Consider the following 13,378-nt stretch of genomic DNA (forward strand, 5'->3'; position numbering starts at 1 on the left):
ATTTTAACTTGTGTCTTTTATATTATATTTTGTAACAACTTACAAATGGAACTCATAGGTTTTAAAAATTCAATCTGTATTTGTTGAAGGAAAAAGTGATTGCGATGACATTACTACAATATGCAGTACCTTCAGAGGTATGCATGACACTACAGCCAGAGATTCAAACTGAAATAAGCTAAACATTTGTAACAGTCAAGGGCACTAATGACTGAAATAAATTATGGAGAGAAGTGGTAGTTCAATCTTTACTTCTTCAAATGAGGATAGCATGCTTTTCTGCAAAGTATATGTATGCCCAGTTAGCTTGACAAAATGTAAAGAGAACCTGGTAAAATTTAATTACATATATATGAAGAGATCAGGCTAAATGATCTTAAGATATAATAGCCAGACAGTATTATAAATCAAAATATAAAATACTGCTAATATTAATGGTTTAACCATACATCGGTGAAGTGTTATTTACATATGAAATTCCAGTGAGGACAAGACTTCTCCTGCATCCCTCTGTATGTCTCAGTCCTTAACTGAGTGTACTTGTAAACTTCCCTGGCTTGGCAGGGATAAACAGTTTAAAGAATGTCCTCCTTTCAGATTTTCTGAAAATCAGCAACCAGAGATGAAATAATGTACCTACCTATCTGTAAGGGAAGGCTACAATATATGGTAACCCTCTACAAAACGGGAGGTGTAAGATCAACTTTGAAGCTGTAGGAAAACAGGTCTCATTACATCCATTGCTCATGGAGCTAACTGTGTATTTCAGCCACACTTACAATTTCAGCTGAGCCTCTGTCAAATGGAAACTCAATTGTACTGACTTTCCCCTGAAACTGTGGGATCTCGATATCATCTTCATTGGGGCTCTTAATTTTTGCTATTATTCGGCCAACTAGATCAATTCCAGTGTGGTTGTTGTACTCATCCTGTAAGTAAAAAAAGACAAACCAGTTAGTTTGGAACCAAGTCATCGATTTACCTACTGCATCGGGTTTACGTGGCAAGGTGCTGGCAGTGGGGGGGCTGCAGGGGCGGCCTCAGCAAGGAGACGCCAGGGCCGGACACAGCCGGTGCCAGCCAGCTCCCACCGACCCTCAGCCAGAACGGTGGTTCCTCTGGGGAAATATATTTAAGGGGCAAAAATGCACTGGCAGAGAAGAAGGGGAAAACCAAGAGAAACAGCAGAGGACACACCAGGGTAAGAGAAGGAGGTGGCAGGGGAGACGCTCCAGGCGCCAGAGCAGAGATCTCCCCACAGCCCACGGTGAGACCACAGCACAGCAGGTACTCCCTGCCGCCCACGAAGGACCACGGTGGAGCACATATCCACACAGCAGCTTGTGCACTACCCCAGGCTAGAGCAGGTGGGTATTTCCTGAAGGACAGCACCTGTGGAGAAGGCTCATGCTGGAGCGGTTCATGACAGACTGCAGCCCATGGAGGGCCCCACACTAGACCCACAAGCTGTGAGGAGAAAGGAGCAGCAGAGAGGAGCTGTCATGGATTGACCACTGCCCCTGCTCCCCAACCCTTGCACTGCTCAGGAAAGGTCAAAGGAGTCTGGAGCGAAGCTGGGCCTGGGGAATGGTGGGCTGGGAGGCTGCTTTACTCTTGTTGTTTTTGTTTCTCACTACTCAAGTCTATCTTAAGTGGTGATAAAGTAATTTAATTTTGCACAAGCTGAGACTGTGTTGCCCACAGTGGTAACTGGTAAATGGTCTCCCTGTATCCCTGTGAATGTTCAAATTTCAAGAAACATTTTTTGTAATACAAGATTTCTACGAGAAACTGTCTCCTGGAAGAAAAACAGTGGAGGGAAACATCTGCTGTATATATAAGCATATTCCCACTAGAATCTATTCTTAAAACATTCTTTTCCTGTGGCAACAAGAAACGGGTTTCAATTGAGACACCTAACAGCAAAGACTGCATGCTGTATTTTTGATTATCTGTATGTAAATAAAACAAGATGCACCTGTCGTATACTGGAAATCACTTTTTTGTGAAGTTAATCTGCAAAGAGATAGCAGCAATGCCCTACAGCAAAATTCAACATATTTTCAACAGTCCCTAATCATGTTTTTTTTTCTTGAAGTATAGTTACCATTACATGGAGGTATAAATCCTTGACCAGTGTACGGCTAGCAAGAGTTCGAACATTGGAAACTGCTGGAGTAGCTGGTAAAGAATCAGGTAACAAGCGTACAGGGTCATTAGGTACAACTTCAACAACAATCTAGCAGAAAAAGGAAGAAGAATAAAATAAAATAAAACAAAACAAAGACTGATATAATTCACTACAATTCACCTGCACACATGGGTTGCTCAAAAATACTGAAACAAATGCATGTAAAATTTACTGACAATCTTGAAATAAATTATCATGACCATAAAACCAGTTCTACTAGGTTGCAAGTTACACAGGTCTTATTCCACAAAATTTCTGCTTAGTTATAAATGCTAATGAAAACATACTTTGAAATCAGTAACTATCAAAAATAAAAATATCATTTTTGGCAAAGCTTAAAAGTATTGCACTCTGAATTTACAAAGCTTCATAATATTTCTCCCAGATGATTCTCTACTACATGTAATTAATTATAGATTCAAACCTGGTCACTGTTGAGCATATTTGTCTTATCCATTGCAAAGGTAAACTGGATACTGTAAGTGCCCACTCTCTCTGGAACCACTTTATCCCTAAATAAATAAATAATAATAAAAAAAGCAAAAGCGAGTCAATATTGAAGTGACAAGTATGTAAGCATGCTAGCAATTCAAATTCTGAGTAGTCCTTCAAACTAGTTAGAAAGCCGTGTTAAGACCTGACATATTTAGAGTACTCCTCCATCGTACTCCTCTTTGAGCATGAACACCATGAAAGTTTTTCAAGAACTAGCATAAGGTTTTTGGAAGCTTGGATGAGGAAAGTCTCCTCCAAGGGTCTCTCTCTACTAGTTGGCAGGAAGTTTGTCGTGGCCCTATTCAGAAATTTGCAAGTCTACCTCATTTCACTTCCCATTCAATGAATTTTCATAAAGCTACTGAAGCAGAGTGTAGAGATGTTTATATCTGCAACAACAACAAATTATCTCCAAATTTAATCATCTGGCTTGAAGTTACAAAAAATCTGAGTAGCTGATTTCTTCTCTTACTCAAGAGGTGTAAAAATCTGGGTAACTTGGACCAGCTACCAAGGTTGAATATAGTGAGAGACAGAGAAGAGTTTTCATTTTACCTTGCAGCGTTCCAGAGTGCAGACTACTGGCAAAGAACCCCTAATACCAAAATATGAAGGGAAGCCAGACCTATGTGGTTGTGTTGCTATAAACAAAACTTCACTTAGCAAGGAAGGCCACATGGCATCCAGAAGACTGCTGCAGTGTTTAACAAGGGATAGCAGTGACTTACAAATGCTGAGAAACTTATGAGGAGATGCAAACAGTCTCTAACCAAGATTCAGATGTTTCTCTGAGAGCATAAATTGTGGCACTCTTGAACTGGTTTAATGATACTTTTGTTTTCAACATACAGCACTTTATCTGTTTTGTCAGTAACATAAAGCAATTTGTTTCCTCTTATTTTGTTTGGGAAGAAGAAAGATGCAAGATTCCCTGCAACGCTTCCAAAAAACAAAATCCTGAAGTTTTACTTATTTCTAGAACAGACCATGACTTCTCCTTTTTGTATTTTGAATAGAAAGGGAACAATTCTACCTTTTCTGTATTTTATCTAGCTTAAGATTGAAAGTAGCATCTGCCTTATCAGGATGCATTAAAAAACTGAGCTGCAAATAATCTGCTGAGGATCTTGTGGCTGAAGACCATCTAACCAGACATATATTTTAGAAAAAGAAGAAACTGCACAATTGTTATGAAAGTTGTAAGATTGCATTAATAGCTTCTATGTTACTGATCCACATTTAATAGATGAAAATCATTGTAACAGTGACAAGGACAGGAAAACTTGAGAGAAACCAGGTGGTAGACTGTGATGCCGCAGACACTGGTAGGAATGAGTAATACACACTTTCCTACAAGGGCTGCTAATGGGTAATCTTTATCATCTGTTATTTCAAAATTTTCAATATGATCCCGTTATTTGGGAGTCTCCTTGTGCTTAGCTGCCAAAACTCAGCCTTTGAAGGCTTCAGAACCTCAAGTGCCTTCAAGGTAAAAGTAGATCTTGGTAATGATAAAAAAAGCCATGCTTAAATAGCATTCTGAATTAGTTGTAAGCTCTTAAATGAAAAGGTTTTCAAATACATTACATTGCTATAGACTATCTGAGAAGCTAAAAAGACTGAATAAACAAAGGTCATATGAACTGCCCTCCCAGAAGGGATAGTTTCTTGGCTGGATATGCCAGAAGGACTTACAGATGGAGGTACATTTGTACTGTGTATCAAGCCGGGTCAGAACCCTCGGTTTGAGCCTCCGTTTCCCAGGGAAAAAAAAATGGTGAAGACTTAATGCTACATCAAGGTCTTGAAAGCACACAGATCCCCAAGGATTACAAATTGGATGCCTAGCTTCCTGAACTCTATTATGCACCATGAAAGGGAGAAGGGCCGCAGATGAGAGGCAAGTTAGGAAACTTAGAATCATAGAATCGTTTAGGTTGGAACACTGAATCCCCTATCTCCTCCTGAAGTGCTACCACTCAGATGGCTCCTGGAATCTTGAGATAGTTGAGCTGCAGCAGCCTCTGTTCCTCTGATGCAGGAACAAGGATCAGCTGTGCAACAGTGCTATCTGCTGCCAATAAGGTGATCCTAAAGTCTGCCATTCTAAAAGCAGAATGAAAGTCTGTTCCAAGGAGGCAAGATCTTCAATCAAGAGCCAGTACAACTATTTAACTGATCCCATGGCATGCCTGTCAGGAACAGATGTAGAAATGTGGCAGTCACACACCAGGTTATGATGAGCTCTAGTTCTGCTGCCTGTCATCTAAGACACCGTCTCTGAATAAGTAGTCCAAGGAAAGACCACTAAACTGACAGGGCCAAGGTCATGGCTCAGGATTAACACGCAGCTACAGAAGGTATTAAATCAGAGTTAAGTCCATTTTGCCCAGCCTGCACTTCTACAGCAGCGATCGTAGCACTGAAAAGAGTTAAAAAACATTACTAGACAAGTGACAAGCAAATGATGTAGTCCCTTCATGGCTAGCATTTCTCATCATGTATTCTAATATATTATCTTAGACTCTTCTCTATTCTCAGATTAAATGTCATCTGTATCTAGGGAATAATTCGATCTTCATGTTCATTGCATCTTGCCAGCATCTTTTATCATTTTGTAGCACTGTAACACACTAATTCTGTAACAGATCATTATCAAAATCTAAACACCTTGTTTTCTATTTCAAATGATGTAATTTGTACAGTAAATTGTATCTGTAATTATAACATAAATGCTACTATACCTGAAGTAGAAGAAGCCATCTTCCTTGTCATCCTTCACTTTACTACAGCTAAATGTTGTAACCTGGAACGATGCAAAAAAGTTAATGCAACATACTGACAAAATACCTTGCTTGTAACATGCTATCAAGTCTTAATGATTTGCAACCCTGATAGCATACAGTAATTCAATGAGATCACCTATAATTTCGACACTAGTTCCATAGTCTTAATTGTTAAGAGTCTTCGTAAAATTCAGGAGTAGCAACTTCAAATAGTCTTCCTGCTATTAGTTAGCTTCTACAGAGTGGAAGCATTTTTGTCCTTACTATAGTCTTGATATTTGAACAGTCTGACAACTTGTAACAGGACAGATACTGCTAAACAAATATGATTGATATGTAATACTTGTTAATCTAGAACAGGACATTGATCTAAATAAAATGAAGGAAAGTTTCTACTACAAATATGTTTGTCCTATGTCAGCATTTTGATACCCATTTTGAGAATGTATTTTGATGACTTACATCCATTGGTATCTTAGTTCCACTGGTCTGTGTTTCCCACATTTTCATAGAAATCCGTGCTGGATTAATATTTTTAATAATGTTGTCATCTTCAGAAAGAACACTAACCATAAAATCTGTAGAATGAAATACAATATTTTTTTCAAGATTATTTTTATTCAGAATTAAGAAGACTGAACTCCATGAATTTGTCTCTCCTTGCATACCTAGAGGAAAAACACACAAAACCTGCATTCCGAACAGAACCCAAACAACCAAAAATCTAAACCAGATATGGAAAACCTTTTCTTCCTAGACCTGTAATTGGACCAGGTAACAATCCTTAGAAAAAAATGCCGTCTACTTTATCCAATGGCTGCTTTAAAAAAAACACTCAAATTTCAAGTCTGCCTTTCCCAGATTATCATTCTTATCTAAACAGCAAGCCAGGCTGCTTCTTGGCTTCAGGAAAGAACAATCATTAGTGAGTTAAGTAGCTGATTCCTTCCTTCAAAGACAGGAAATCCAGATCTCCCTCTTTCTTCTCAAGTGCCTTAGTCATTGAATTACTGGATAGAAAGGCACAGTAATTGGTAAAGAGACTGTACCAACACCACTACCATTTTCCCCATCTATTAGCCACACTGCAATAAAAAGGATGACTCAGGCTATGCTGAGTTTGGCTATTTCTTACAGACCAACATCACATATTTAAAATCTGTTAAAAGCAGGATACAGGGATATGTTTCACTCCTCTATTTGCTGTTGACTGGTTCTGCAGTCAAAATGCTTGCCATTTTATACTCTGATCTGAAATATTTAGATTTTCCTATATATTCCATAGAAAGTTTAAGTGGTCTGAAAGAAACAGAATCCAAACTAAAATAAAAGCTACCCTTCTAGTTGAAAACCCGACCTAAAGACTTTGACACTATGGTTACAGGTGGATTTCACGCATGCAATTGAAACTGCACTGCTAATGTAGAACTGCATTCTGCACTTTAAGGAAAGATTGGGCTTTGATGTGTATGAAAAATTCAGGCATGACTTCCTCCGAGATTACAGTGCCTGCCCTCAGATGTACCCGAGTTCACCAGTAAATCCAATAATCAGGATGTTAATTGAATATGAGGCTGTTAATAAAGAATTCAATATCTTAACTTTGTATCAAAACTTAATGTCATTTATACTACATTACCTTCTGAAGAAGCCATTTAATTCTCTTCCTCTCTCAAAACCTTGTTGATTTATACTACACACTACATTTGAAAAAGGTCTATTTGCAAGGAGGTTGTAGTTAGATGATCTTTACAGGTCCCTTCAACCCAAACCACTCTGTGATTCTACAGTATATTTCCTCTAGGCAAAACTAAAATACCTTGTGAATTTAGTCAAGTTCATAACACTGTATGCAGTATTTTAAAGAACAATAACCTCTTTCCATAAACGTGCTGGCTCATCAGGTTATGACAGTATAATTATTATCTTTGAGTATGAACCTTTTTTGGTCAAGAAACAAGGCCCCACACAATAGAGCTAATATTTGTGGGAGGTATTCTGCTTCTCAACTCCTAGTACTAAAAATAAAACCTTTTTGGTCTAGATTTTGAATAGGTGTTGTAGGTATTACATACAGGCTTGGGATACAACAAATGGATTTGTATGAAGCAGATTTTCCAGTTTTTTTGGTCACCTTTGAGATATTTATCATCTGGGAATCTAGAAGTATTTAAAACAGAATACAGAGAATAGGTGGGAAAAATTCAAATGCTTGTGCTGAGTTCACACTGTAAAACAGCAACAGAATGGAAAACGTGCCTTAGACAATTTTTTGGTTTTAAGTCCACCTGAAGGCAACGGAAAGACTGATATATACAGGAAGGACAGGGTCCTGTAACAGCTTAAAGAGCCCTTGGTTAAGGAACTTGCCAAAAGCTAAGAATCCAAGTACATTACATATTAGAGGATCACTCACATTCAGTTATCAACTCCTTCTAACACATTTGCAAGACACTGCTTTCCTGTACAAGTTACATAGTTCTCAACCTGCTCCCATTTCTACTTTTATCCATGTACTGACTTATATTCTTTGTATCCCTCCCAGCAACTGCCCAGTACTGAAAATGTATCTACTGATCAAAAGTTTCCCTGACCACTCCTAAAACCTTTTGAAAGCTGCAACAGATTTGCCACCTTAATTTATTCCTTTTAAATAAAAGCCAAATTAAATAGAAATTAGAATATTGGAGTTAGTAACTTAGCAATTTAATGCCTAAATTATTTTATAATTCTTAAATGATTAGTATTCAGTATAGAAATTTTGTTAATGTTTACTTCATCAAATAGATCTAAAAGTCATCTACTGAAGACTGAAATGTGATTTTTAAATGTTTTTTTTTTTTTTTTTTAAAAAAAACAAAAACCAAGAATGAGATCAAACGGAAAAATAAAATTAGTTTGGAATTTTTTTTGGAATTTCCTTATTGGAAATTACCTTAGTCTCCCTCACAGGTACCGCTAACAAAATATAGCAGGCTTCCCAAGTCTCAAATATTATTTGTCTTTTAATTTCAGTAAATTGTTACTGAGGTTTTTTTGGCCTTCCTTAACGTGGTATTGTATTTAAAGCTACAAAATCTACTTGCTTTCTGTTGAACTTATTTAGACAGGACTTCAGCTTTCTGAAGAATATCTTTGTGTTATGGTTTCATAGTGCAAATTGTGTTACTGCAAATTAAACAGGAAAATTTTCTGAAAGGGCTAGTAAATTTGTATACCTCACTGGCAAATTCAAGAACCTATCTCCCCTGGTTATCATGAAGATGACTTATTTCCTGAATTAATGGAATTAGTTAGCATAGGTCTCTTATTCATGCCAAAGTTTTCTTACAGGAAAAAGCAGCGGTTTCAAATTATGTTTTGCTTTTAGCAGAAGGCATTTCCTTGTGGTCACATCTCACTTTTTTTTCTCTCTTTTCCTTATTGTGAATACTACTGGGATATAAAACATGAGACACTTTTTTCTTTTCTGACTTGGCAGCCTTAGTTAGAAAGCAAAGATCATACTTTTGTGACACAATCCAGCAAGAAAGAATATTTTGTATTGTCCCTGGTATATTTCTGCTCAATTTTTGGTTCTTCTTGGCTCACAGCTAGCCTACAATTTCATAGTTACCTTCTTTTTTACTATTCTGCAGAAAATGAGACAAGGGAAAGCATGCATGAACTAGCTCAGGTCATCATCTGGGAAGATCAAAAACTAAAATATGGTATTCCACTAAGGACAGAGATGAGATTCTGTAGTTTTACCATTTATTGACAGATAAAGCCAATAATTTGGAGCAAATAAATAAGAGGTCTTTTGAAATGCTTTCCAAAGATGATGTACATGAATTGTTTCCCCAAGTGTAACAGAGGTATCTCAGATACGGCTGTTACAAATAACTGAGACAAAACAGACCAAAAAATTTAGGGAAGTATGCCAGAAGAGTCATCAAAATAGCTTTTCATAGGTTTAAAAAGCTCTTGAGTGACTGGTTTCCACCAAAGAATCCTTATACTTACCAGGAAAGGTACCTCCTGCTGGAAAACAAGCATCTTTGTCATATTTAACATTCAAGTGGACAGGTTTCTCAGGATCAGGCAGGACGTTTAATTTGATTATAGGATAATCTAACATGGTCTTGTTGTATGAGGCTTTAAGCTGTAAAAAGTGCTCTCCCCTGAAATATACAGAAATCATAAAAGCTGTTACAAAGTATCTCTTCTGAAAAGACTTCAAGTCTGAATCATGTACATGAAAGCATGATACACAACATCTGAAAGTTATCAGTAGGTAAAGGGTAGAAAAAAAATGGAAGCATTAATGCAAAGTTAGACAAGAAAAATTTTAAGTTTAAGATGTTAAGATATTAGCTTATTAGATTTAATTCTGCTTTAGTATTTCATTAGCTTGATCACATTTCATTGCCTGTAAGACACTAGCAACTACAGCCTTAAGTTCCAGAAGACACTAAGGTGGAAAACAAGCACAGCTAATTAAAAAGCTGTCTGACGAGCATCCTACTTTGACAGTTTCCAAAGAGCGAATCTGCACACAACGCACATCTAGCAAAGTGCTTTGCAAGCATGTAATTACTTCACTGCTACAGAATAACTGATTTTCTTTACAGTATTAAACCCTTGAAGTCTAAGTATTTAAACAGGCCTGGGAATACAGTATTTAACTGCACAGAGGCTGTATTCTCCAGCCAGTTCTGATTATGCTATATAGATAGTATGATGTTACCACTGAGCACACCTGTTTCTAACCTCCAGTAAATATATTGATAACTAATACTCATCATCCTTCTACCAAGATGAAGGCATTATAAAATACACTGAGCACCATCAATAGCATTTAAAACTGATTGTCTTCCACATGCAAAATACTATTATGGGTCAAATCCTGTAGATTATGAATGCAAAGTTTAAGAACAAGTATTTATTGCTAAGCTTCTAAGCTACCTAAAGCCAACCTAGTCTTGCTAGAAAAGCTCAAGGATCCAAGGAGTGGGACTGTGAACATGAGGAAGATATAGAAATAATGAATTTGAAATGTCAGATGGGACATGGGAGTGTAAGGGGAGCCAGGGTGACTAACATGAAGAAGCAGGAGCCACAGGACACACATCTGCAGGAAATGAGACTTCATTAGTTCTATTGCAAATAAGGAAAATTAAACATACATACATATGTATATTTATATGTGTGTGTGTATATATATATATGTATGTATGTAAAAATCTTTTGGACACTTTACCTACTTCTTTAAAACAATGTCTAGCATCCAGAAGAAATGGGGTTTCAACACTGCTAAAATGTGTTCCTACTTTGGAAGTACAGTGTCTGGATGCGGTCACTCGAAGGATGTACACTTCAGATATTTTAAGTGGTTTGTGACTCCACCTGCACTAGGTACAGGTTGACAATTACAAGCTGTGTTTTACCATGACCAGAAAAAAACAGGATTCAGAAAATTAGAGCAGCAGCTTCTCAGAAGACCAAAAGAAGCAGCTATTTCATTTTATCTAGTTAAGCACTTAATTACTTAAAGCTCGCTATCTGGCCTTCCACCGGCATATAAATAATAAATGTTTGACCTTAGGTCTAGATTAATTCTTGGTAGGTACTTTATGAAATGCGCAGCTTAAATGCATCCAGCAAGCGACATTTCTGAATTAAATTTTTTTCCCCGTATAGTTTTCACTACTTACCTACGTGCATGAATACTAATAACTCCCAGGTTAGCCCTACCATTTTCATCTGTTTTTTGTTGCAGGTTTGAAGGAATAATCTGTCAAAAAAAAATTTTTTTATTCTTTCAATGACACAGAAGTAGTATCAAGTCTTAGAATAGAACGTATATCTTATTTGCCTGCATACTGTCTTTCCATTGAGCAATAGCTTTGTACTGTTGCACTCTAAATTAGGGAAAGAGACACTGTTATGAATACAGTATTAGATTTCAGAATTCTCTCTGCCAGTTTTTGAAGACAATCACAAATCTGAAATAGAATATTTTTGTTCATTAATACGTTCAGATATTTTATTAAAGGTATTTCTTTAATTGTTTGAGTATATTTTCAAATTCTAACACCTTCTACAAACTATTTATTCCTTGTTACAGTGTTTCTCCAGTCTGCAGAGATTCCTGCATAGCAAAAATTAAAGAATTATACAACTGGAGTAAAAAAACACATCTGTGTTTCTCTTCCCTTTCCCCACTGTAGTCCCATTACGAAAAAAGTAAGACTGCTAGACAAGCTAGAGAAAAGTGTTATGACAAGGGATGAAGTACAGCATCTTATTTATCAAAAGGTAATAATGATAACTTCTTGTCAGTGTTGTTTTAGGATAACAACCCAAAAGTTTTACAGATCTCCCATTTACCTAGCATATTAATTAGGTCTGATTCCAAGACCTTTGAAGTCAATGGAAATTCTACTATTGACTTAAAGGAAGTCTTACTGAATCCCATTGTTAGAAAATAACTCTCCTTTAACTCACTGGTGTTTTTCAATGTGTGTTTTCTGTGTGCACTCTGTCTTTGCCACACTTACTTTCCTGGCACTTAAGTGAAATCTTATGATTGGCAGTACCATTAAGTCATACTTGCCTTTACACATTAAATGGCAGAGAAGCTATCACTTCACTTTCCTCATCAACCACAACTTTTTGGAACTATAGACTTCAGTGTAGCAGACAGAGAATGCCTATCCTCTCACAGAAACAGGTGTGAATCTTAAAGAATACCAATACGCTCTTAAACAGAAGCTATTTCTTCTGCAAATTTGTGTACATGCTGCCTTAGCCTTACCTAAGAAACATCTCGTCAATGTATCAAAAGAACCTCAGACAGTAGCTTTAAAGTTTGGAGGACAGCAAAGGAAGCCATGGATACATTCTGAATTCTTCTGTAATGAACTCCTCTGTAACGAGGGAAATCAACTTTTTCATTGATGATATAATGCAACAATGTGGTGCAAATGTTTGTCATTATCTGAATAGTGTTTCGAAATAAATTGCTTTCCCTTTGCTGTTTCAGGAGCTAAGTGTCTAGTGTCCACTTACACAAAACCAATGTTTCTGGAATACTTCAAGTGGGCAATCTTCTTCCAAAAATATTTTCTTTCCTAAATCTCACATAAGTTAAAAGAATGAAACTACTTTAAGAAAAAAAATGTGAAAGTTGATTCATAATGGATCGGCTATGGGGCATGGACTTATTTCACCATGCCACTAGAGAAAAGCAATGGCAAAAAAATGTGGGCTTAATGGTTCAAATGGAAGGCAGCATTGTAAAGATATACTAACAAAATTGCCAGACATTTCATAACATCTTTTGAAGAATATATTCAACTCAACAAAATAAGCCCATATTTGAAATTACTGTATACTGCAGAATGGAAACTTAATTTTTACAGGAACCAGTGCTTTCTGCATTTCAACTATTTATCTGCATACAAAAGTTTAGAGTGTTTCTGTTTAGCCATACTAATTTAGTTCTAGACCTGTAAGACAGAGAATGGAGTACAGGAAATGCATGCTGCAACTGCAGAATATCAGGCTTAGGAAACTTAAGAGAATGGGATATGAAATACAGACAGACAGATTATCTGAGAACTTCCCTTCCCAGAAGCTTCTCATTTCCTTTGGGAGACGGTGCATACAACCTATTTGAAATGCCAAGGCAAGACAGTTCTCTAAAGAGGTTCTCCAAGATACTCATGAATACTGACGTAACGTCTGTTCAGCAAGTATGCAGTGGGTTGCTCTGCTAACCTATGAAAGTAACTCTTAGAAACAATACTAGTTTCAGCTCTGGAAGACCACACCGCAATAAACACACTGTAAAAATGATCCACCTTGGCTTTCAGAACACTTTCTCCTGGGCACATCCCACTTGGATAAAGAGCATGCAGAA

General features: G+C 37.0%; 1 protein-coding gene across 5 annotated transcripts in view; it reads right to left on the bottom strand.

The window, feature by feature from the left end:
- Positions 1–13,378, bottom strand: part of SMCHD1 (structural maintenance of chromosomes flexible hinge domain containing 1) — a 90,801-nt gene that overhangs the window by 14,335 nt on the left and 63,088 nt on the right. For all 5 annotated transcript variants that reach the window (XM_040585816.1, XM_040585817.1, XM_040585818.1 and 2 more), the window contains exons 31-37: positions 11,169–11,248; positions 9,478–9,635; positions 5,935–6,050; positions 5,431–5,492; positions 2,616–2,703; positions 2,108–2,239; positions 780–929 (exon numbers count right to left, since the gene is read on the bottom strand). In XM_040585816.1, the coding sequence (XP_040441750.1) occupies positions 780–929; positions 2,108–2,239; positions 2,616–2,703; positions 5,431–5,492; positions 5,935–6,050; positions 9,478–9,635; positions 11,169–11,248 (786 nt within the window). The remainder of the gene's footprint in view (positions 1–779; positions 930–2,107; positions 2,240–2,615; positions 2,704–5,430; positions 5,493–5,934; positions 6,051–9,477; positions 9,636–11,168; positions 11,249–13,378) is intronic.

This window comes from Falco naumanni, chromosome 3 (genome assembly GCF_017639655.2).
Source record: "Falco naumanni isolate bFalNau1 chromosome 3, bFalNau1.pat, whole genome shotgun sequence".
NCBI classification, from domain to species: domain Eukaryota; kingdom Metazoa; phylum Chordata; class Aves; order Falconiformes; family Falconidae; genus Falco; species Falco naumanni.